Here is a 25,101-nt window from a genome sequence, read left to right as displayed (position 1 = left end):
TGTTACCTGTTAAGGTTCTGAACTTCTGATAGGTCTTTTGGGCCCCGATCACATCTGATGACATGATATGACATGTGATCTGGATCCTGGAGACCATGTCAGCATTACAATGCCACTTAGTGGTGGAAGAGGGGTGATGGACCCCCCCTCCCTCACCTGGGTCCCCCGTCCTCCGCTCCCCTCCAGCTTTAAAAAGTTAAGTTGCCGCAGCTGCTGTAAGAGGCACGAGCGGGGATCACTCAACTTTTCCGCGTTCCAACGTGCGCTCCACTGACGTCACTTCCTGTAACGCCGTCCACTTACAATACAGTGGGCGGCGTAGCAGGAAGTGACGTCAGTGGAGCGCACGCTGGAACGCGGAAGAGGTTAGTGATCCCCCCCATGCCTCTTACAATAGCGGTGGCAACTTAACTCTTTAAAGCTGGAGGGGAGCGGAGGATGGGTGACCCAGGTAAGGGAGGGGAAGGGGGGTCCGACCCCCCTCCCCGCCGCTAGGCCCAATACCCCCTTCCTGCCCGCTATCCCCTCCAGCTCGGGCGGCCCCCCACACCCACGGACGGGCGGGTGCTTCCCCCCCAGAAGTGCGGGCTGAGGCAAAAGTTTCACTCCAAGTTTGCCAGGCTGAGGGAGGCACACTTCCCCAATGGCACAAAAAATTTGGCCCTGCAGCCAATGAGCCACATAAAGTTTTACTTTATTTGGCTACTAAAAAGCTAAGCTTCATACACATGCTACATGCAATTCTGCCGAGGTGGCCTAAAACAAACTCCTCCTGGAAAAGAGCCTCGGGAGGCCCACTTAGTATTTTAAACTTTATTTCCACAGGATGGAAATGGTGGCATTTATTTTTTGCAGAATCATAGTTTGCATACCATGTAATACAATGGGAATTGTGCATTTTTGCATGCAAATCTAAAGTAACTCACAATTTCATGTAAACTTGATTTCATCAGTATGCATGAGAAGCCACTGGCTCCTGGTCCCCGATGGTGCAGAGGCCAATCTCACCAGGTCATCTCGTACGTGGTGTGGAATGTATTGTGCAGGTTGGCCTCTGCACCGATGGGGACCGGGAGTCAGTGGCTGAGAACGGAGCTGCGGCGAGGGACATAGCGGCTGCTAGGGGCTGGAGGAAGCCCCAGGTAAGCTGCCCCCATTTTTTGGGGGGGCAGCTCGGACATTCCCTTTAAGTAAATGAATTGTATGAATCGAATAGAAAACTTTATGCTTCAGCTGATGGACAGCATGCAGCAATACTGATGCTAATACTTACATGAGTGATACGAAAGTGTTTTCCTGTAATGAGTCATGTTATTCCATCCTTCAGGTGAAGCTTCTGTGGAGCAGCCAGATGTGGTCCTTGCTGTCCAGGATGAAGATGTTGCTATACCATGCATTGTTCATAACATAAAACCTGAGTCTATACAAGAGGTCACTTTGAGGAAAGGAACAAGTGATGTGTGTTCAGAGAATAAGGACGTCAAAACACGGTTAGGAAAAGACAAGATAAAGGAATATGTGTGGCAGTCACCCCAGGAAAACACGTGGAAGCTTCTGTTACCTATAAGGAATGTTCGGTCTTCTGACAGTGGCCAGTACTGCTGTGACGTGAAAGCTACACCAGCAATACCATCAGAACGGCAGCCGGCACACGGCACCCAGGTAGTAACAGTAGGTAAGCTAATATAGGTTTTCAGATATATATATATATATTGTTTAAGAGGTAAAAATAATGTTTTGAATAAAATTGCTTATTAGATTTTTACAATTTCAATGTTTTAATTATTTAGCCAGTGTTTGCCCATTCTAAAATCTTTCATCATTTCATTGATTTACATTCTCTACAGAATGTTTGTTGACTAAGAGTTCTAATGGCAGTAGAAAATATACCTGGTCTCGAAGAATGCTTGGAAGGGAGGAATTCTCCATACCTATCTAACTTAGGCTAAACATCACGGGGAGAGGGGAGGGAGGGGGCACATATCAATATACAGCAATATATAGTCTAGATCAGGGGTGAGGAACCTTTTTGGCTGAGTGAGCCATAAATGTAATTCTGTGAGAGCTATACAATATGTTTCAAACTGGGACAGTACACATGCGCAGCAGAGGATTATTACTGTTGCCATGGCGATGTGTATACAGTTCATCCTCTGGGCAGCAAAAGTGTCGGACACGTCTTCAGCTTCTCTTGAGTTTCAGCAACATCAGCAATTTCCCCGAGAGCCAGACAGGAGAAATACCGACTAACAGCTTGTACAATTAACTGACTTGGGGATTGATTCACTTTGTAGGACGAGATCCCCGCACATTGGCCCAATAGGCTGCCTGTCAAGTGATCTTGTTCTACAAAGTCACTGGACCTGATAAGGTCCAGGGTGGGACAATTGGAGCAGCCATTAGTTTTGGGGGGAGCGTGAGTAAGTTAGTTGTGCATGCTACAGCGCTAGTGTGCCTACTTTGAAAATGTTACTTGCGTTGCCACACTAAGCTGTGCTGCTTGAGCAGTGAGCTTAGTGAATCGACCCCCTACTGATTTGTATGTGAGCCAGATGGAGCCATCAAAAGAGCCACATCTGTCTCCCGAGCCATAGGTTCCCTACCTCTGAGTTAAAGTGATAATATACCTTTGTAGACAAAAAAAGGAAACTCCCTAAGGTAAGATCTATGCGTGGTTTAGTACCGTATTTGTCGACTATAAGACACTCCTGACCATAAGGTGCACCAAGGTTTAGATAACAAAAAACAGGGGAAAAAATATATACTAAACCTGGTACATCCATGGTTAAGGAGCATCTTGTGGATTGTGCCCCTTTGTACCTCATGCCCCCTTGTTCCTTTTGTGTCTCCCTGTGTCCACCTGTGTGCTTCTTGTATCCTCCTGTTCCTCCCATGTATCCATCTCTGTTCTCCTTGTCTCCGCCTCTATGCCCCTTTCTGTCCCTCTGTGTCCTCCGTTTGTCCCCCTGTGTTCTCCTCTGCATAAGCACAGTGCAGGGAGTCTCTGACATTGCGGCAGGTTGGAGGTTCGTATTGGCAGGCCTTCACAAGTCAGGAACTCTCTGCATTTGGACTATAAGAGGCAGTGACCTTTTCCTCCCACTTTTGAGGAAGAAAAAGTGAGTCTTATAGTCCAATAGATACAGTAATTTTCAAACCTATTTTAGTTTTCTTGTTTTATCTGCAGGGATAACCACAGCCTTGCAATAGGATTGGTCAAAGTTCAGCACTTACTGGTTGTGTCAGTTTTGAAGTTACAGTGGCTGATGATGGTTCCTAAACTGCAATGCTGCCTGCTTTGTGCAGCTATGAACTCTATGCAGGAATTTGCTGTGAATGTGGGTTGCTGGTTACAGATTTTTGTTATACAGTTCAAGTTTGCATTATGTAATCAGGGATGCTCATCCAGATTCCGGATATCCGAAAATTTTTATGCTATCCGGATTCCAGATAGTTGGGCCCAAATCCGGATAGCTATCTGCGGATAGTTTGACGCATGACCCGGATATCCGTGGATATCCGCGGATATCCGCGGATATCCAGATCCGAAAAATACTGTAACTAAGGTGATGATGGCCTAGAGCCAATCAGAGGGCTCCTGTGACAGGATTAAACTCAGACCTCCAAACAGCACAATAATAAGGCTGCCACTAGATGGAGCTCTGCTAGGATTGCAATGTTCTGAGGAGATCCAGGGCCTGAGGCTCATATTAAAGTTGGACATCAACTGAGCCACATGTCTGTGTCTCTCCTCTGTTTAAAACAGATGCTGCTGGCTGCATTGTGGCACTAGTCTGCACTTACACCACTGAACACTGGTAACATTTGGGGGCTCAGCCTGGGATGGTGTAATCATTGTGCAAGACAGTCACAGGGAGAAGCTGATCATTACAGTAAAGCGAGAGAGGGAAAGCTTCAAGCAAGCTACACAGGCTCTGAGATGGCTGACACTACTTCAGTGAAAAAGCTGCAGTGGCAGATCCAGAAGCTTCTGCACACTTTGTCTGAGGAGCAGTTGCACTCACTTGCTGTGCAGATTCAGGGAGATGCTGGAAAAGAAGTTCCCCAAGCTACAGGTTCAAGTGAGCAGGAGATTTGTGAGTACATTCTGGAACACTTACAGGGAGAAGCAGTGTGCAGCATGGAGGACAGTGGCTGGGAAGGCATATCTGCTGCAGATGAAAGAACTGGCTGAGTCTTTGCTAGGAGAAATAAACTCTGACACTCCTCCTGTAAGTGGGGACAGAGAGCACAGCATAATTCACACAAAAGACAGAACACTGCAAATGACAGAAAGTGGCTTTACATTAAAGGACTTAGCAGCTTACCTGCCAAGAAAAGAATTTAAAATTTATGGTGGTCAAATTTCAGACTGGGACTCTGAACTTACATATAGCAGTGTATGCAAACAGATTGATGAAGGTATACAAGAAAGATACTCAGAGTCAGAAATCATCAGAACTGTGCTGAAAGCTGTGAAAGCAGGAACTTTTAAGGAAATGTTGGTAAACAAGGAGGATCTTTCTGTTGCAGAGCTTAAAAGGTTTTTGCGCTCACATCTCCAGGACAGGAGCAGCACTGATTTGTTCCAGGAACTGATGAATGCTAAACAGCATGATAAAGAAACTCCGCAGCAGTTTGTGTATAGAGTTATGGGACTAAAGCAGAAAGTTTTGTGGTCTTCTCAACAAGTTGGTGCTGCAGTTACTTATGACAAGAACTTGGTGCAAGGAGTGTTTCTGCACACACTATATCAGGGGTTAAGTGAGAAATATAGTGACATTAGAAGAGAGATTAAGCCATATATATCAGACTTATCGACAACTGATGATGTGCTCCTAGAAACAGTCACTAAGCTAGCCAGAATAGAAGCAGAGAGGCAAGTCAGATTAAGTGGCATAGGCAGATCCAAGCTGACTACCACAAATGTCATTCAGGCACAGGATGTAAGAGAGTCCATAAACCATACCAGTGATACTCAAACCTCATTGGTAGAATTAACAGCACAAGTTGCTGCTCTTACAAAGAATGTACAATCTCTGCTACAGGCAGGTGCAGTAAAAAAGAATGAACCTGGGCCTGTGAAGGTTTTAAATGACAGTGTTAAAACCAAGACTGTGTATAAATGTAAACAATGTGTGCATGAAGGAAAAGATAAATGTTGGCATTGTTTTAAATGTGGTCAGGAAGGTCATAGTGCGCGTGGCTGCATGAAACAGAAAAGGCTCTCGGGAAACGAGGAATGGTCACAGGTGAGGGACAACCAGTGACCAGTTCTCAAGACAAGTCCCAAATCAGTACAAAACCCAGTGAAATGCCTCACCCACCAAAGAGTTGGGGCAGAAAAAAAGTAGCCAGGCTTATAGGAAATAAATGCTTGCTTACTTGTAGTTTGGGAGGTGTGTCCACAAAAGTACTAGTTGACACAGGGTCCCAAATAAGTATTGTGGCTGCAAGCTGGATAAAACAATACCAAAAGCACATTACAGTACAGCCTATTGAAAAATTGTTAGGAGAAAATGAATGCTTAACAATTAAAGCGGCAAATGGTTCTGTTGTTCCTTATGATGGGTGGGTTGAGCTTGAACTGAACATTGAGAATAATGGGAAAAAGGTAACTATGTTTGTACCCATGCTAGTTAGCCAACACTGCTCGTTCACCCCAATCATAGGGTTTAATGCAATTGAAGAAATTATTAAAGAAAATGCTGACAGTTGTAACTCTGATCACAATACTATTAAGTGAGGCATTGCATGTAAGGAAATGTAAAGCAAATGCTTTGGTGGGTCTTGTATTGTCATCCATTAGTAAAGATAATGAGTTGGTACGTAGCATATATACCGGTAGCCAAAGCATTAGGGTTCTGAAAGGAAAATCATGTGAGATTCTGTGTAATATTCGTTCCTGGCCTGGAGAGGATACAGTGCTGTTTGAGCCACTATTGCCCAGTCAATTTCCTGGGGGTCTGGAAGCGTTCCCTATACTTGTGAAGATGCACAGGGGGCGAACAAAACAGATAAAGATTCCTGTTCAGAACACCACTAAGCATACTGTATATATTCAACCAAGGACTGTGTTAGGCATGATCTACCTAATTATGGAAGAGATCTTTGTGAATGATATTAAATCTGCAAAACAAGCGGTACAGAAAAGAAGTAAGAATGCAGTATCCATGATGCAAGCAAAGGCCCAAAGCTCCCAGGGCAAGAAATGGAATCCTCCAGTAAATTTACAGCATCTCACTGAAGAAGAGCAGACACTTGCTAAGCAGATGTTGTTCGAGGAATCTGACATTTTTGCAAGAGAGGAGGGAGAGATTGGGTGTATTCCTAATCTGAATCTGCAGATTAATCTAAGAGACAAGATCCCAGTGCAGAAGTCCTACAACTCCATACCAAGACCCTTATATCAGGAAGTAAAAGACTATATACTGAAGCTAATGAAGAGGGGGTGGATACGCAAGTCAAAATCACCTTACTCCTCACCTGTGGTATGTGTCCGAAAAAAAGATGGCAGCTTGAGACTGTGCATCGACTTCAGAGAGTTAAATAAGAAGACTGTACCAGATAGGCATCCCCTACCACGAGTTCAAGATCTTCTAGATAATCTGAGTGGATTCTCATGGTTCTCAATCTTGGATCAGGGAAGTGCTTACCATCAAGGGTTTATCTCTGAAGAATCAAGGCACATGACAGCATTTAGTACACCATGGGGGTTACATGAATGGGTGAGGATCCCTTTTGGCTTGATGAATGCCCCAGCAGCATTTCAAAGGTGCATGGAGGAGACTCTGGTAGGTCTGAGAGATGAATGTTGCTCCCCCTATCTAGATGATGTTCTGTGTTATTCTAAGACATTTCCAGAACATATTGAAGTTCTAAGAAAGATATTTCAGAAGATGCGTGCATATGGAATCAAGTTGAGACCAAATAAGTGTGAACTTTTCAAAAGAGAAGTGAGGTTCCTAGGAAGACTTGTGTCAGGCAATGGATGCCGAATGGACCCACAGGATACAGAAGCAATTCAGGCAGTCAGAGAGAAAACACCAAGGACAGTGAGAGATGTGAGAAAACTACTAGGGTTCCTGAGTTATTACCGCTGCTTTATACAAAACTTCTCCCGAATTGCTAAACCTCTGTATGACCTGCTGCAAACAAAGAAGGAATATAAGAAAATAAGTAAAAATGAATTAGCAAATGAGAGACAGCATGTGAAGGCAGGAAGAACACAGCAGTTACCCTCAGGAACTTCAGTTCAGTGGACAGCAAAGCATCAGGAAACTGTTGACAAGATAATAGTGTTATTAACCAAACCTCCAATTCTTGCTTATCCAGACTTTAATCTGCCATTTATCTTGCATACTGATGCATCACAAGATGGGCTAGGTGCAGTGCTTTACCAACATCAGGAGAATAAACTACGTATTTTTGGATTTGGTTCACGGACACTGACACCCACTGAAAAAATATATCACCTGCACTCAGGGAAGCTGGAATTCTTAGCCTTGAAGTGGGCCATTTGTGATAAGTTTCGGGACTATCTGTACTATGCACCCTCTTTCACTGTATTTACAGACAATAACCCACTGACCTATGTTCTCAGCTCAGCAAAACTAAATAGTGTGGGGCACCGATGGGTAGGAGAGTTAGCTGATTTTCGTTTTGATATTAAATATCGTCCAGGTAAGAAAAATGCAGATGCTGATACGTTGTCTAGAATGCCATTAAACACTGCTGAAGATGAAGACGAATTCATAAATGTGATCACACCACAGACTATCTCTGCTATATGGAAAGGAAGCAAGGCAGGGGTTGATGAAGCAGATCTTTGGGCCATGTCACTAGCCCTAGAACCACAAGTTGAAGAAAAATTTCAAGATATTGACCCTCAGGAAATTATTACAAAGGATAAGCTCAGAAGTGCTCAGTCAGAAGACAAAGCTATCCAAGTGGTAATGGATCTAAAAACGAAGAAGAAAGTTCCCTCAAAGGAAGACAAAAGGGGCCTGGACAGGAGAGGAAAACAACTCATACATGATTGGGGCAAACTGAGTGTGAAAGATAACATCTTACTACGACAGAAGAAAATAGTGGTTCCAGAGAAATTAACTCCGATAGTGTTGAAACACTTACATAATGACATGGACCACTGTGGAGCAGACAAAGTGATGCAGCTGGCAAGAGAAAGATTCTACTGGCCTTTCATGCAGAAACAGATAACAGACTATGTTACTAAAAGATGTAGCTGCCTCAAACAGAAGCACCCGACAGTACCGGACAGGGCACCTATGGGTTCTATCAACACAAGTGCTCCTTTTGAACTTGTCTCTGTGGATTTCCTTCACCTAGAGAAGAGCAGAGGTGGCTATGAATACATACTGGTAGTCATGGATCATTTCACCCGTTTTGCCCAGGCATATCCTACTCGAAACAAAGCAGGAAAAACAGCTGCAGAGAAGATTTTCGACAATTTCATCCCTATATTTGGATATCCTGAAAAATTACATCATGATCAAGGTAAAGAATTTGAGAACCACCTTTTTAGAAGGTTGAGACAGTTGTCTGGAATAGCCCATTCTAGGACAACACCGTACCATCCACAAGGCAACCCAGTTGAGAGACTGAACAGAACACTGTTACAAATGCTCCAGACTTTAGAAGAAGAGAAGAAAGCTCAGTGGAAAGAGTATCTACCACACATTGTCCATGCATATAACTGTACCAGGCATGATGCAACTGGCTACGCCCCTTACTACCTGCTATATGGTAGGGCACCTCGTCTACCAATAGATTTAATATTTGACCTAGATGATGAGAATGGAGCGGCATCACCTCAACACTATGCTGAGAAATGGGCGTTAAAAATGAAGGAAGCTTACAGAATTGCCTCTGAGAATAGCCAAAAGTCATCTCAAAAGGGGAAAAGGTACCATGACAGGCATGTCAAAGGAATTGCTCTGCAGCCTGGTGACCGTGTTCTTGTAAGAAATCTGTCAGAGCGGGGAGGGCCAGGAAAACTCCGCACCTACTCGGAAAAAGAAGTATGCAGGGTAATTGAACAGATAGGCCCAGAACATATTTATAAAGTTGAATCAGAGAAAGGTAATAAACCAACAAGGGTGATTCATCGCAATTTGCTGCTTCCTGTCAGAGATTTACCCCTAGAAAACAAAGCAAAGGAATCACAGAAGAGAACTCACACCAGACCAGCAGCTAGAGTTAAAGTAAACAACAATTCAGAGAGCACAGAGTCAGATTCCTCAGATGAAGGGTATTACTACTGTCCTGAACTTTTCCAATACAGTGAGCAATGTGTTACTCCTCAGTTACGAGCTGAGGCTGAAGAATTTTATCCTAGGGACCATAATACCCCACAAGAACAACTGGAAAACCATCAATTGCCAGAGGAAAATGTTCAAGACCTGCCTGTGGAACTTACAGAAGAACAGCTGGAAAGCCACTGCCTATCAGATAAGGAAATCCAAGACTTGCCTGTAGAATTAACAGAAGGGACTAGAGCACCATCTTTACAAAAAGCAGATTCACAATGTGACGAGGACACAGTTACACCAAATGTCCCTGAAGAACAGAGAAATGACAGTCCTCCCCAAAGAACAAGGAAACCAAAGGAGATTTTCACATATGAGACCCTTGGAAAACCCTCTTTTCAAAAATGGAATGTTCATGCAAATGTGATTGAACAGCACTGTAATCCCCCAGAGACAGAGAGGCCTATTGATATACCTTTAACAATGCCCTCATGTTCATACTTTTTGCCAGGAACATATGCAGATTGCTATGATCTGAACTATGATTAAATTTCATTCATGAAATGTCAGGAGACATTTATTTAAAGAGGGGGAGTGTGTGACAGGATTAAACTCAGACCTCCAAACAGCACAATAATAAGGCTGCCACTAGATGGAGCTCTGCTAGGATTGCAATGTTCTGAGGAGATCCAGGGCCTGAGGCTCATATTAAAGTTGGACATCAACTGAGCCACATGTCTGTGTCTCTCCTCTGTTTAAAACAGATGCTGCTGGCTGCATTGTGGCACTAGTCTGCACTTACACCACTGAACACTGGTAACACTCCCAGCAGAAGCCCTAGCAACCAATCACAGAGGGGAACCCTGACCAGCCCCACCTGACCTCATTGAGCCAATCAAAGGCCTCCCAGCCTAAGCCCTGGCACCCAATCACAGAAAGGAACACTGGCCAGCCCCCCTTGTATAATAAGGAGGGCTGCCATTATGAGACAGATCATCCTGGCTTGCTGAATGCTTCCTGAGAGACATGCTCCAGTGCTGGTGGTCTAGCAAGGGCTGTACACAGTTATAAACCTAAAGCTGTTAATTGATTAACCCCTTCACTACTCTATAGTAATTGGTAATTAGCTTGATTGATGTCTCATAGTGTGACAGTTAGAGTGTGTGCTGCACAACTGCAGTGCTGCTGCTGGGCAAAGGGCTGTACACAGTGATAAGCTCAGTGATTAACCCCTTCACTATCACTACACTATTGTTAATTCATTAATGTGTTAGTGTGCACTAGTGTCTTTTCCTCTGCTGTCTGACTGTCACTCGGCACTTGCCACATGTCACGTGGCACTTGCCAAATGTCACATGGCACTTGGCACGTGTCACTTGGCACGTGTCACGTGGCACTTGGTACATGTCACGTGGCACTTGGCACGTGTCACTTGGCACGTGGCACTTGGCACGTGTCCCGTGGCACTTGCCACTTGACACGTGGCACTTGCCAAGTGTCACGTGGCACTTGGCACGTGTCACGTGGCACTTGGCACGTGTCACGTGACATGCCACGTGACAAGTGGCAAGTGACACGTGGCAAGTGACACATGCCAAGTGCCACGTGACACTTGGCAAGTGCCACGTGCCACATCAGGCATGCTCCTGGCACACGTTACACCTGCTGCTGCATTGCCCTGCTCCTGCTGCCTGTGCAGCTCCCACCGCCAGACCAGGGTGCCACAGGCCACTGATACCACCTATATTTAATCCAAAACACAATTGCTGCATATTTTTTTGGAGGTGTCTGGGCTGAAAACTGTCATGTCCCAGTTGTGCAGTTGGACTTTGGACACAATGTGGGCTGCACGACAGCTGTCTGGAACCTAGGCCTAATGTTAATTGACAGCCATTTTTTTGGGGGGAGGGGGGGGATTTGAAGTCCCCACATCATCAATTAGTGTTCCCCTTTGTAAAATAATGATGATACATGCCTCATTTACCCTCAAAACCCCTTTTAAAGCTATTTAACCCCCTTGCCGGTCCAATTCCTGCTGCAAGGGGGCAGCGCAGCACTTTTTTTTTTTTTTAAATCATGTAGCGAGCCCAGGGCTCGCTACATGATAGCCGCTGAGCAGCGGCATCCCCCCACCCACTCTGATCGCCTTCGGCGATCAGAGTAAGCAGGAAATCACGTTCAGAACGGGATTTCCTGCTGGGCTTTCCTGGTCGCCATGGCGACGGGGCGGGATGACGTAGCGGCGAATCGGCGGCGAGTGGCGGTGATCGTAATATGCACGCAGCGAATCGGCGGCGAGCGGCGGTGATCGTAATATGCACGCAGCTAGCAAAGTGCTAGCTGCGTGCAATAAAAAAAAATATGCAAATCGGCCCAGAGGGGCCTGAGAAATCCTCCTGCGCAGGTTACCCCGAGCTGAGCTCGGGATAACCGGCAAGGAGGTTAAACGGCACTTCCGGTTTTTCTATCCAGATATCCGAATAGGTCAGATATCCGTGGATAATGCATCCGGATATCCGCGTTCCCGCGGATATCTAAAAGGTCGGATTCGGATATCCGAACCGGATCTGGATATCTAGGTATCCGGATCCGGATTAATTCGGATTTTAAAAAGCACTATCCAAGAATCCTTGAATGTAATGACTGTGTGAGAGTGTTTTCATCATCGGCTTCAGTGTTTGTTGCCTAAGCTGCATACACAAGTATGAGAACGGTTGCCCTCTGGGTAGGAGTTCAATCCTTCAAGCAACAATGACATAGGCCTCGATTCATCATTGTCTTTGAGATAACTTTTTCCAGTTTGTTAAATTACCGAATTCGAAGTTTAGCGATTTCTAGTTGTATTCATCAAGGTTTTTCGGCATTCGGTGTGAATTCGATAACAATTCGGTAAACATTCGGTAACGTGTCGATATTTCCATTTTACAGCGGTAATTTAACACAAGGCCATAAGATTCCCATGGAATTGTGGGTAAAAGGCAGTCCTTTGAGCACTACGTAGCAACATTCTGAATAGGGCTTAACACCTGGACCAGGATTCTGAAAGTGGTTGGGACAATCCCACAATTTGATAGGAGCCTTTTCTAAAAAATTATAGTGCAGCTAGCAAAATTAGTTAACCCTGGCACTGCCTGTGTTCTCTTACAAGATGATTCAAGAGAAATGCAGATGTCGTGTTATAGCAAATAAATCTATTCTCTTACAAATTTATATGGTTGCAGACCTTATTCTTGCCCTTCTGCGCCTTTGAATCACTCTCAGCTGCTACATAACCACTTCAAATGGCTCCATCTTCTCTGTCAGCAATGATCTGACAGGAATAACGACAGAGCAGTGAAGGAGATAACTAATCCTAAATGTAACGCTAAACCACGCCCACTTTCTTTTTCATGAATTGCACTTTCTTCCGTTTTAGCGAATCGTTACCGAATCGTTAACGAATGTTCGCTAACAGCTGTAGATAACTTTGATGAATCCTGAAATGAAGTTAACAAATTCGATATTTTACCAAACTGTTGTTAACAAATTTGCTAAGTGTTGATGAATCGAGGCCATAGTGGCTTTTAGCAGGTGAGGGTGAGTAAAAGAACAAAGTGCTCTGGGGTTATCCAGAATGCTGGATCTTTAGACAACATCAGGCGACTCATGTACACATTATAGATTCTCGCCAAAGTCAATCTTTAATGGCTGCCTTGGCCAAGTTTAATCCAGCGTGCATACATATCTTTAGTCATGCTTCACCTAACTCGATCCTCCCACCTTAAAGTGTACCCAAGCCAAAGCTCAGGTACAATATCACACAATTACTTAAAAAGAAACCGTGGCCTAAGATTGAACTTCATCCCAATCAGAAGCTAAAACCCCCTTTCACATGAGAAATATTTACCTTTTCTCAAACGGGTCATCATTCAGGGGGCTCTGTATGGCTGATGTTGGCATCAATTCACTAAGCTTATCTCCTGTCTTTAATAATGTTTCTAGAATTATCACCATGGTGATAAGGCATGTAGTATTCAGGAAACATTTTACCTCAGGCAAACCTAAAGTTAACTCTTCTGTTTTTAAGTTAAGGTGAGATCTCTAAAGTTAACGTTTCAATCCTTAAAATAACTGCAAAATTCTAAAGTTAAAGACAGGCTTTTAATTAACTGCATGTGAAAATAACTACAGAGGAGGTAACTTAAGGACTGAAGTGATAAGATAACTCTCTCACTGTGAAAACTTATCTCTACACCTTAAGAGGGCAAGATCGATGTGTGTTGGTAAGTTTTCTCTTGCCTTATTATCTCCAGCGTGATCTTAGTGAATTGAGGCCATTGTGTTGAAAACCTTCCCACAGTGTGATGTCAGGACCATGGTGCTGACATCACACTGTGGGAGCCTTGTTGCATTGTGGGAAATAACAGCTGTTTCCAACTGCCAAAAAAGCAAGCAGCAGCTACTTCCACTGACATCACCTGCCAGCAGTAAAAATATCACCATATGATAAATGTCAGAATGTAAATCAGGGAGAGGAAAGATTTTACAATGGGCACTGTTACGCTCGGTGGTATATTCTGCACAGTCAGCACGTAATGCATAACCTGACATGAAGGAGACACACACAAGGAACCAGGATATCCCCAGTGTAGAGATGTGGCGAACGGTTCCCGAACCGTTCGCCGGCGAACATCTCTAAATTCATGGGCCTCTTACTACTTCCGGGTCGCAATGACCCAGAGTAGTACGCCTGCGCTGCCCGGCGGAGCGCGTCCTAGATCGCGCTCCCGTTGCCGGGCACTCTCTGCGCATGTGCGTGACGTCATGAGTGACGTCACGCTCATGCGCAGAGAGTGCCCGGCAACAGGAGCGCGATCTAGGACGCGCTCCGCCGGGCAGCGCAGGCGTACTACTCCGGGTCATTGCGACCCGGAAGTAGTAAGAGGCCCAGAGAGGTTCGCCAGGCGAACTGTTTGGCCCAACACTACCCCAGTGTAGTGGAGGAGAGGACTGACTCCCGTAGGAGATGTGGCGCACAGAGCAGGCGTAGATCCGATCAACCACAAACAATACTTCACAATAATGGCTCAGTGCAAAAGTTGCACTGAGCGTATCAATCAGAACTCAGAAAGACAGGGACAGGTAAACAGAATGAACGCTTGCTAAACTAGTCACTGCCTTAGTGACAGCAAGCACCCACAACAGGACAGACTGAAAGGAAGTAGCCAATCGCAGACGCAGCGATGGCCTACTTCGCAATGACAGGACAGAATAGTCAGTAAACAGCAGAATCAAAGACAGGCAAATGCAATACATACAAATATACAATGGATATGATATTCCTAGCGTATTACAATTACAGCTATCAATGAAACTACAAATGACTCACATATGTATATATCGGCGATGAACCGATATATAACATAAGCAAGGAACACTAGCTAGGAACTGGAGCAGGACACGGAACAGGACTAGGAAGGATTCGCTACTTCTACGCAGAAGTGAGCGCAATCCACGCAAGGTAACAGGAACAGGACTGAACTAGCTAAGCACGGGTGATCACGATAAGCGCAACCTACCAAAATGTGCTGGAAACTGACTGACTGAACACAGGATATAAACAGTTCGAGTTTGTATATAACAGCAACACTGATGTATTAACGTAACACGAATACAAGGAAAACAACAAATGTGCTAGTATGCATATATATCGGCGATGAACCAATATATGATGCAAGACCAGCAAAGTAACAAATGCTGATAAACAGGAACAGGACTAGAAGGACTCACTGACTCCTACGCAGGAGATCAGTGCAGTCCACATGAATTAACACTAGAACTATGAACACGGTCTGGGGCCAGAGTAACAGCAAGACAGGCTTATGCTGAAACTATGATAGCCTGAGGAGCACTGCAGGAAGCAGTCCTTTATACTGAGGTCATCCAATGGGAGCAGACATGCAGATTCCCACACAGGTGAATGATAATCAGTCACAGGCTGACAGCAGGAAAGGGCAGATAAAGCTATGCAGCCTGCAAGAAAGGAATTGCAGCCCCACTGCAACAGACAATGTTTGCTTTCAGAAGAGCATCTTAAACTGTCATTAACTTCAGAGCGACTGCAGATGGAATCAACGCTCAGTGTGAGCGCAAGCAAAACTATGCGAGCAAATGCGCGCAAAGAAATCAAAAAATGCTTGTCTACAGTAAAACTGCAGCCAGCAGTACATGCTGCAGAATTGATCATAACAGGCACACACTGATTAAATCATTTATACATAACTATTGTAAAAATTAAGCACTTTTGTTCATTACGTTATTTTCAGTGGAGTTCCTCTTTAACCACTTGCCGACCGCGCACTCATAACACGCGTCGGCAAAGTGGCAGCTGCAGGACCAGCGACGCAGATCTGCGTCGCCGGCTGCAGGCTAATTAATCAGGAAGCAGCCGCTCGCGCGAGCGTCTGCTTCCTGTCGATTCACGGCGGGGGGCTCCGTGAATAGCCTGGGGGCTGCCGATCGCGGCTCGCAGGCTAAATGTAAACACAAGCGGAAATAATCTGCTTTGTTTACATTCGTACAACGCTGCTAACAGTAGCAGCGTTGTACCAGATCAGCGATCCCCGGCCAATCAGCGGCCGGGGATCGCTGTCACATGACAGGCAGGAGTCTGTTAGAGGCTGCACAGGACAGATCTGTTCCTGTGCAGCCTCGGATCTCCGGGGAAGGGAGGGAGGAGAGGGAGGGGGGAATTTTGCCGCGGAGGGGGGCTTTGAGGTGCCCCCCCCCCGCAACATCCAAGCAGGCAGGAGCGATAAGACCCCCCCCAGCACATCATCCCCCTAGTGGGGAAAAAAGGGGGGCGATCTGGTCGCTCTGCCTGCACCCTGATCTGTGCTGGGGGCTGCACAGCCCACCCAGCGCAGATCAGCTAAAACAGCGCTGGTCCTTAAGGGGGGGTAAAGGGTGGGTCCTCAAGTGGTTAAGAAGAGGAAAGTCTTGTAATTCTACCGAGGCTTCCCACAATGCCCCCCTTGTAGTAGTAGCTACTTGCAGAGTAGTGATGAGCAGAAATAATACCTATACATAATTACGCATATTAATTCGCACTTGCACATCGTAATTGTAATGCAAAATTTTGGGAAAAAGCGTAATTAATGTTGTATGTAATTGTAAACATTCGTAATTACGCATTAATTTACGCATAATTTTGTGTCAACTTTGGCCCCAATACTTGCTATTGCTACCAAAATTGCTACATGGGTTAAGGAGAATAATGGGCACAAGTAAAAAAAAAGACCTTTAATTTTTGAGAAAACTGATTTTAAAAATGCAAAGAATAATGGTTTTTAAACTGTCATTTTTCTGAGAATAAAAAAAAAACATTCTTCTTTGCATTTTTAAAATCTATCTATCTTGGACCATTTCTCCAAATCTCTCTTAATGGAACTAAGCAAAGGATAATTAAAGCGGAATATAACCCTGCATTTCAACTTTGCTCTAAAACATTATTTACAGTATATTATATGCAACCAGCATTTTTTTTTTTTACTAGACCAGCATTGGAAGGGTTACACAGGGCTTTAAAGTTCCTGGAGATTTCTGCAGACGCATCCAAAGCTGAAATAGATACATTTTGTTTACATAAATGTATCTAAGTGTGGCATGTGACTCACTCTCTCTGACTGAGAAGGAGCTGGAGGACAGCCAAAGAGTGTGTAACATTTATCAATGGATACATTCAACTAAATAGAATGTAACAATCTGAACTTCTGCATATCTCTCCACGGAACTTTAAACCTCTGTATTTAACCCTTCCAATGCTGGTCTAGTAAAAAAAAAAATGCTTTTTGCATATAATATGCTGTAAATAATATTTTAGAGCAAAGTTGAAATGCAGGGTTATATTCCGCTTTAAGCCTTCTTTGTTCTGTCAAAGACCCCTCCATGGAGATATTGAGAGCTTCTAACTTTGACATATTTATTTTACAATTTGAGAGTGACCCAAACCGCTCATTCTCCTAAATAAGCCCAGACAGAGACAGGAGAGGGTCTGTAATATACAGTATAGGAAAATGTTATCTGCAAAGGCAGTCAACAAACCCACCAAAACGCTGTGTATAGCCTCATTCCTCCTCACTTCTTAGGTAGGATTGACCCTATTTTCATCTAACCATATCATTTCTTTTCAGACCCAAAGGACAGCACTCCTGAGTTCACAGCCACTCAGCCTGGAGAAATATCAGCTCAGAGAGGAGACGCTGTTACTATCAATTGCTCATATACCGTACCACCCGGCCAAACCCCTCTGTGGACTGGAGTTTTCTGGAGAGTGGGCGGCCCAAGTGGAATCCATGCCTATCACCCCTACAGATTGATGGTTGATTCCAGTTACTATGGAAGAACTGATCTGGAGGGACTGGCTAATCTCCGTATAAAGGACATTGTAGAAACAGATAATGCCACTTATTACTGCTTTGTGATGCTGAAATTCTGCACAGGAAATAATAGTGCTAGCTCCGTGATTCACTATGGAGGGGGAACACAACTAACAATAAGTGGAAAACCTCAAGGTATTTTTCATTTTATTTATTTATTTCTGTTTTTTTCATGTTCAAGTGGCTATTCTGAATCAGCTAACTTAAAGAGACTCCGTAATTGCATCCTGTTTTTTATCATCCTACAAGTTCCAAAAGCTATTCTAATGTGTTCTGGCTTACTGCAGCACTTTATACTATCACCATCTCTGTAATAAATCAATGTATCTTTCCCTTGTCAGACTTGTCAGCCTGTGTCTGGAAGGCTGCCAAGTTCTTCAGTGTTGTGGTTCTGCTATGCACTCCCCCCTCAGGGGGGAAAGAAACACACAAATGATCTCTTGAGATTCAAAAGGAAGGGTGTATACAGCCTGCTTGTGTATGGATGTATTTTCTATGTGTGGACATACTGTACATCAACCTACTTCCTGTTTGGTGGCCATCTTGTTTGTTTATAAACAAACTTTTTAAAACTGTTTTTAACCACTTTTAATGCGGCGGGGAGCGGCGAAATTGTGACAGAGGGTAATAGGAGATGTCCCCTAACACACTGGTATGTTTACTTTTGTGCGATTTTAACAATACAGATTCTCTTTAACTTAGTAATTCTGAACATAACGTTTTCTCTGGGTCTTGTGGCTTACACTGACCCAGAATTTCATGGGCATTTTTTATAGTAAACCTGTGATAAACATAACACAAGGATTTATACTTACCTGGGCTTCGCAGGGATATAAAATGTTAAAAAAATGTTTAACCTCCTTGCGAGCGCCTAATGCCAATTGGCGGTTGCAAGGTGCAGCCCCAGGACCGTGCAATGTCAATTGGTGTAAACTGTGGGGGGCGTGTTTTGCTGGGGATCGCGAACGCCAATGCACGCACATCCCTGCTTGAGTGACGAAGCTCCACTCCGTCATCAGTCTACCAGAGGCTGATACCTATGAGAGCCGATAGCTCTCTGTGCCTCTCCAGGGGACAGCCGAGTGACACGGCAGTCCCCAGTACCGTAGATCGCAGTGCTGTACAATGTATTTCGCCATCTAACAGTCTCCAAGCGGTGATTGCAGCTGGTAGAGTTCCGTCATTCAAGCAGGGATGCGCGTGCATCAGCGTTTGTGATCCCCAGCAAAACACTTTATGCAACAAATGAGAAATAAAAAAAATGTAGTGAACACAAAACAGCGCATTTTGTCGGCCTTACCTGCTAACTCAGGTCAATAGTAAGACAAGGAATTCATACCCCTGGCAAATATTGACTTAAAGATACTTTTATTAAACCAGCAAGTCATATTTTGATGGATAATGACATAGATGTCTCCTAAAAGATAAGGCAATCTACAAGTGGAATTATTGTGGAAAAAAAAAAAAAAAAAAACATTTCTCAACTTTTATTTACATTTGAGCAAAAAGTTTCCAGTCCAAAATGATTCATACCCTTCACAAACTTTTACAGTTGATGGGAAAATCCAACGTTCTATACCATTCCAAATAGCCCAAGCTGTTCAAAGCATCCTAATTACACTGATTAATTGGGAACAGCTGTTTTAATCAACTCAACAGGTGGAAAACAGCAGCTCTCTGCAGTTGGTCATGTCTAAGACTAAGGAGCTCACTGAGGACCTGCGGCTGTGCATTGTGGCTGCTCACAAGTCAGGAAAAGGCTACAAGGTGATTTCTAAAAGTTTTCAAGTTCCAGTGGCTACAGTGCACAGCATTACAAAAAAAAAAAATACAAGATGTTCCGCACTGTGTAAAATCTCAGAGGACATTGTCGGAAGCCAACAGTTACACCTGTGCTGGCCAGGAGGATAGTGAGAGAGGTGAAAAAGAATTCAAGGATCACCACCAAGGTCATCCTGGTGAATCTGGGCTCTGCTGGTGGCAATGTCTGAAGGTTGACAATCCAACGGACACTGCACACTGCTAGGTTGCATGGATGCAGACCAAGGAGGACGCCACTTCTCCAGATAAGACAAACAATAGCTCGCTTGGCCTTTGCAAATGCTCATCTGGACAAAGAATAAAACTTCTGGTCTTCTTTGTTATGGTCAGATGAAACAAAAACTGAATTGTTTCGTCACAATGATGTTTTCTTCATTCTCAAAAAGAGAAGCCGCTAACCCAAAGAACATCATCCCCATTGTCAAACATGGTGGTGGGAACCTAATGCTTTGGGAGTGTTTTTCAGCCAATGGACAAGAGAACCTAATCACAGTTAACGGCACCATGAGAAAAGAGAGGATTCTCAACAACATGAGGATTCTCAACAACATCAGGCAGTCTGCAGAGAAACTTGGCCTTGGGCACCAGTGGACATTTCAGCATGACAATAACCCAAAACACACAGAAAAAGTAGTGAAGAAATGTTTAGCAGACAACAACATTAATGTTTTGGAGTGGCCCAGCCAGAGTCCTGACTTGAATCCAATAGTCAATCTGTGGAGGGAGCTAAAAATCTGGGTGATGGCAAGAAGACCCTCCAACCTGAAAGATTTGGAGCTCATTTCTAAAGATGAATGGGCAAAAATACCTGTGGAGACATGCAAAAAGCTGGTCTGCAATTGTAGGAAACATTTGATTACTGTAATAACCAATACAGGCTTTTCTATTGATTATTGAGAAGGGTATGAATCCTTTTGGACTGGACACTTTTAACTCTAATGTAAATAAAAGCTGAGAAATGTTTTCTTTTCCACAATAATGCCTCTTGTACATTATCTTATTATGTTTTGGGAGACACCCATGTCACTTGTCAGCAAAAAATTACTTGGTGGTTAAATAAAAGTAAGTTTAAGTCAAAATTTGCCAGGGGTATGAATAATTGTGGGCAGCAATAATATATATATATATATATATATATATATATATATATATATATATATATATATATATACTCACATTCCTTGTACGAGGTAAGACAGTTTCACACTGGTTTAGGGACCCTCCCCTGGTATCTGATATCGAGTAGGGGTTTTTATGTTTTGATTCTTCTGAAGATCAACTGACAACACTCATAAGAAGATTCCTGAGTTGATCCGTGTGGAGATAGAATTCTCTACATGCGTTTTTATTGTGGTGGCCTTTCAGCAACTCACCTCACTCTCTTCATCTGTTTGTCCAAGTGTTTTAAATACTACACAATATTGTTGTTCTTGTTTTTTTCTGTTTGTTCTCTTATTTCCTCCAGGGCCTGGAGCCCATAATTTGCGGTTTATCTCCCGGATATACCCACCGCCCCAGTACTCGGTCATTAACATACAGCTGTATGTAACCTGTAAAAGAAAAAAAAAGGAACACAGACTCCCAGCCCACAAGATACAATATCTTGTTTGGGCTGAACAAAGTCACTGCAGAAGGCCTCAGGACAAAAGCTGTATAAGTAAAGGGACAGCTACCTCAAAAAGTATGTTGTTTCCAACAAACCTGGCAATTCCCTTCATTTTACCCAGGGATGAGTAGAAACTACGCCAGTGTGAATTTACGCATCGTAGTTCGCATCTACGCATCGTAGTTCGTAGATGAAGTGTCAAAACTACCCCTACGAATTTCCGCGTAGCGGTACACCCACTATGCATAGTTAACATGTGTATTGCGTAGTGAACTACGAATGCGTTACTCGCGGCTAATTTTCCGCGTGCGATTGTATGCTTACAAATTTACGCATTGGAAAGGGGAATGTACGCATAGAAGAGCTCCTGGTATAAGCATTTAAAAAAGGAATTAATGCGTAAAATTTTCTGCATACGGGCATAAGCATTCGCATACACTACGCTTCACACTACGCGTAATTGCATATTTTAATGCATAGTCTACGAAATGCATATGAAGCGAATATTTGATTTCAAAGCCATAGTTTGGCGAAGTGTAACTGCTTGAAACTATGCGTAGTTCCAGCGTAGCGAAGTTGGCTGACTACGACCATCCCTGATTTTACCTCTCTATTAGCTGCCATACATATATTTTTTCTAGCTGCCTCTTTTTAGCTGCTCATGTGAGTAAAAATCACCATGTTGGCTGCATTTCACACACCTCATTTTATGAGCCTATTAACTTTCTCAGTGCTTATTAATGTACTGGATTAGCCATCAGTAAAAGCAAAACATTTTGAATCAGGATACCATTTATTGGTTAACTGAACAGAAAAAGAATAAGCTTTTGGACAGCCCTTCTTCAGATCGTATTCATGATAGTTTATATGTCTACCTCTTTTCAACCAGATCAATGCGTGCATGAAAAAATAGCACCAGGAGAAAAAGGGCGCGGCTGGATAATGAAATCTTAATAATGATAAACATTGTTAACGAGATTGGTTAATGATAAATATGGTATTAAAACAGACGGGAGTTGATAATGAAAATATTAACGTTAAAAATCGTAACGTAATTTAACAATACAGCTTGACCCAACCCTACTCTCACACAGAACCTTCCCCTGGTGGTGCCTAACCCTAACCACCTCCCTGGTGGTGCCTAACCCTAACAACCGTGGAATCTAACACCCCCCCCCCCCCCCCCGTTGGTCCCTAACCAGAAGAAACACCCTTTTACACATAGAAACAATAATATCTTTGCTAACATAAATCTGTACATACAAACAATATAATATGACAAAAACTATAACATTGCAAGCTTCTAAAACGATAACATACTTCAAAAACTTTAATGTTCTAATGTTATTAACAATATTTATCGGGCGTCCTTTTTCTGTTTTTTTTCACCATAATTAACAATAATTGCATAAGAGTCTATGGTGGCGCCCTTTTCGGCTACCAGCCACCGGCATTTTTTTTTCCTGCTTCTGGATCATTTGTTTCTGAACACTGCTGTAGACCAAATTCCTAGCAGCTTCTAAAAAGAAATGATGACCATCAGCTAACCACTAAGCATTTTTCCAAAATGGCTGCCAGAGAAAATCCTGTCTCTACTTCTGATAACGATTATCTAGCTAATCAGAGATAGCATGCAATCAACTACAAAGACCTAGTATCTGCAGTCACCTGAAAGCAAACCTTACCGCTATCATCTCTGTTGTACTATCCCCCACCTGCAGGAACTCAAGCTTAAGATCACTGTTGTTCACGCTCCGTACATAACAAAATTATATTCACAAGTCAACAAAGCAGAAAACTTGTCTTCTGCAACTTCTCAAAACAGATAACTTCTCTGCGGTCTGCAGTGAATGATGGTATGCTCTGAAGAGTTGAAGAACAGATCTAGAAGAGTCTTACATGTCCAGCACACTATGCTAGGTTTACTCATCAGTAGATTTCATCCAGTTACCTGTGCGGGGTGGGCGGGGGGGTGTCAAGCTTACCTGTCTGACGTCTTCTTAGGTCCGTCCCTCTGCGTATCTCACGATGCGTTCCACGCGCGTCACATGACTACAAACACTACAAGTGTTTGGAGTCACGTGACCGCCGCTTGGAGCGCATCGTGGGAGGCGCCGACGGACGGACCTAAGAAGACGTCAGACAGGTAAGCTTGACCCCCCGCCCAGCCGGCACAAGTAACTGGGTGAAATCCGGATAGCAACTATCGGGGTTTCACCTGAATTTGGATTTGAGCAACCCTGCTCATCAGATTTTCCTGAAGAACTCAGACTAAAATACCTTTTAAACTCTACCCTAATGCCCCTTTTTACACTTAATCAGATGCTCTCAGTTATAGCTGAAAAAAGTATTACCCATGGTTTTCCTATGGCCCAATTCCCACTACATGCTTTTTCTAACTGAAATCTTCTTCACAATGTACTGCTATGCTATGGAAAAATACACATACCCATACGTACTAACACATACCAATGCATACCAGGGCATAAAGTGTAAAAGGGCCCAAAGAAAATCAGAATCTCAGATGGAGTATTGAAAGCTTTCTCCTTTTTTGAGTCAGCCCAAACCATGTGTTTCTTCCCTTCAGTAAAGCCAGATACATCATCTACCCCATTATTAAAGACACCTTCCAACAAAAAAGAAAGAAAAAAGTATTCAAAAGTAGGTAAAATGTAATATAAAACTCATTTTGAGTAATTTCTTGCTTGTTGGGAGCTTTAAAAGGGTTTTGATTAGGTTTGACAATATCTGCTTGGAGAAAAATCAGGAGGAAAGGTAACAGGCAGAGAGCTTGATTCACAAAAGAGTGCTAACTGATAGCACAAGTGTTTTCGCGCGAAAAGGCCTTTCGCCTTTTCGCACGATTGCAAATTTTCGCACACAATTTCTCATTTTTGCGTGCAAACGATACCGCTTCAGCGCACAAATGTGAATTTTCACACAAAAACGTTATCATTTGCGTCCAAACATTTGCGTTTGTGCGTATAACCACGCTTTTGCGTGAAAACTTGAAAATTCGCGTGAAAACACTCGTGCTAGCAGTTAGCACTCTTTTGGGAATCAAGCCCTGAATGTCTCTAATGAATTAACCACTTTGAGGTAAAAAGCCACTGTGGATATGAACTAACAGTTTCATGCAACATTTTTTGCCTTCCCCCAAGAAGTTTGATGCTGTTTGTTCTCCTCGGGGTCCCCCTCGTTCTGCATCCCCAATCCTATTGTTCTGGCTGGCTCAATCAGTCAAAGAGCATCGCAGGAGTTTCCACCAGTGGTGCTAAGTGGTTCAGAACTATGCATGCACGTAGGAGTTTTGAACTGTGTGTGTGCACACGAAAAGGAAGTGGTCATCAATGTGCGTTTTCTTTCACTGTGCATTTGTGATTAGAAATTCACTCATGCACTGTTAAGAATTGCTTGTGGCCACTGGATAAAACTTCCAGGAGGCTGGTGAGAGAGCAGTACTGGCAACAAGGTACGGGAGGAACCAGGGGCTAGTTCTGGAAAAAGAAGTGAGTGGACTCACCCTAAAAACCTCTCCAAAAATGGGCGTGGTTAAGCATAGCGTGGGCGTGGTCGTGGGTGGGGCCAAAATACATGGCTGGCGGCGGTGACTGGCAGCGGCATCAGTGGGCGGGACTTACCTCCTCCAGTGTTCCGGCAAGTGGACGCTGTTCATGCAGCTAGTCTGGTCTAGTGAAGACCAGAGCAGCGGCACGCACAGCGTCAACCCGGAACACTGGAGGAGGTAATTCCCGCCCATTGATGCCGCTGCCAGTCACCGCCGCCAGTCATCGCCGCCGCCGCAATCTTTATGGAGGGGAGAGCCAGGGAGAGGAGCCCCAAGGTGAGGGAAGGGGGGGAACGTCAGCCCTTCCCCACGCTGCACACAATGCTCCTCTCTGCTGCGCTGCTCCCCTCCAGGGTGCTAGGGGGGACGGCGTCCACTGTCCAAAAAAAGTGATTGGACGCCGTCCCCCCGCGTTCATGC

The 25,101-nt window shown here is 44.0% G+C and overlaps 1 protein-coding gene across 3 annotated transcripts in view; it reads left to right on the top strand.

The window, feature by feature from the left end:
• The window catches only part of LOC137560928 (uncharacterized), a 121,286-nt gene that overhangs the window by 31,389 nt on the left and 64,796 nt on the right, over positions 1-25,101 (top strand). For all 3 annotated transcript variants that reach the window (XM_068272110.1, XM_068272111.1, XM_068272109.1), the window contains exons 3-4: positions 1,328-1,675; positions 17,441-17,821. In XM_068272110.1, the coding sequence (XP_068128211.1) occupies positions 1,328-1,675; positions 17,441-17,821 (729 nt within the window). The remainder of the gene's footprint in view (positions 1-1,327; positions 1,676-17,440; positions 17,822-25,101) is intronic.

Source organism: Hyperolius riggenbachi, chromosome 3, assembly GCF_040937935.1.
Source record: "Hyperolius riggenbachi isolate aHypRig1 chromosome 3, aHypRig1.pri, whole genome shotgun sequence".
Classification (NCBI taxonomy): domain Eukaryota; kingdom Metazoa; phylum Chordata; class Amphibia; order Anura; family Hyperoliidae; genus Hyperolius; species Hyperolius riggenbachi.
Note: the sequence above shows the minus strand (reverse complement) of the source record. Positions and strands in the feature narration are given on the sequence as shown.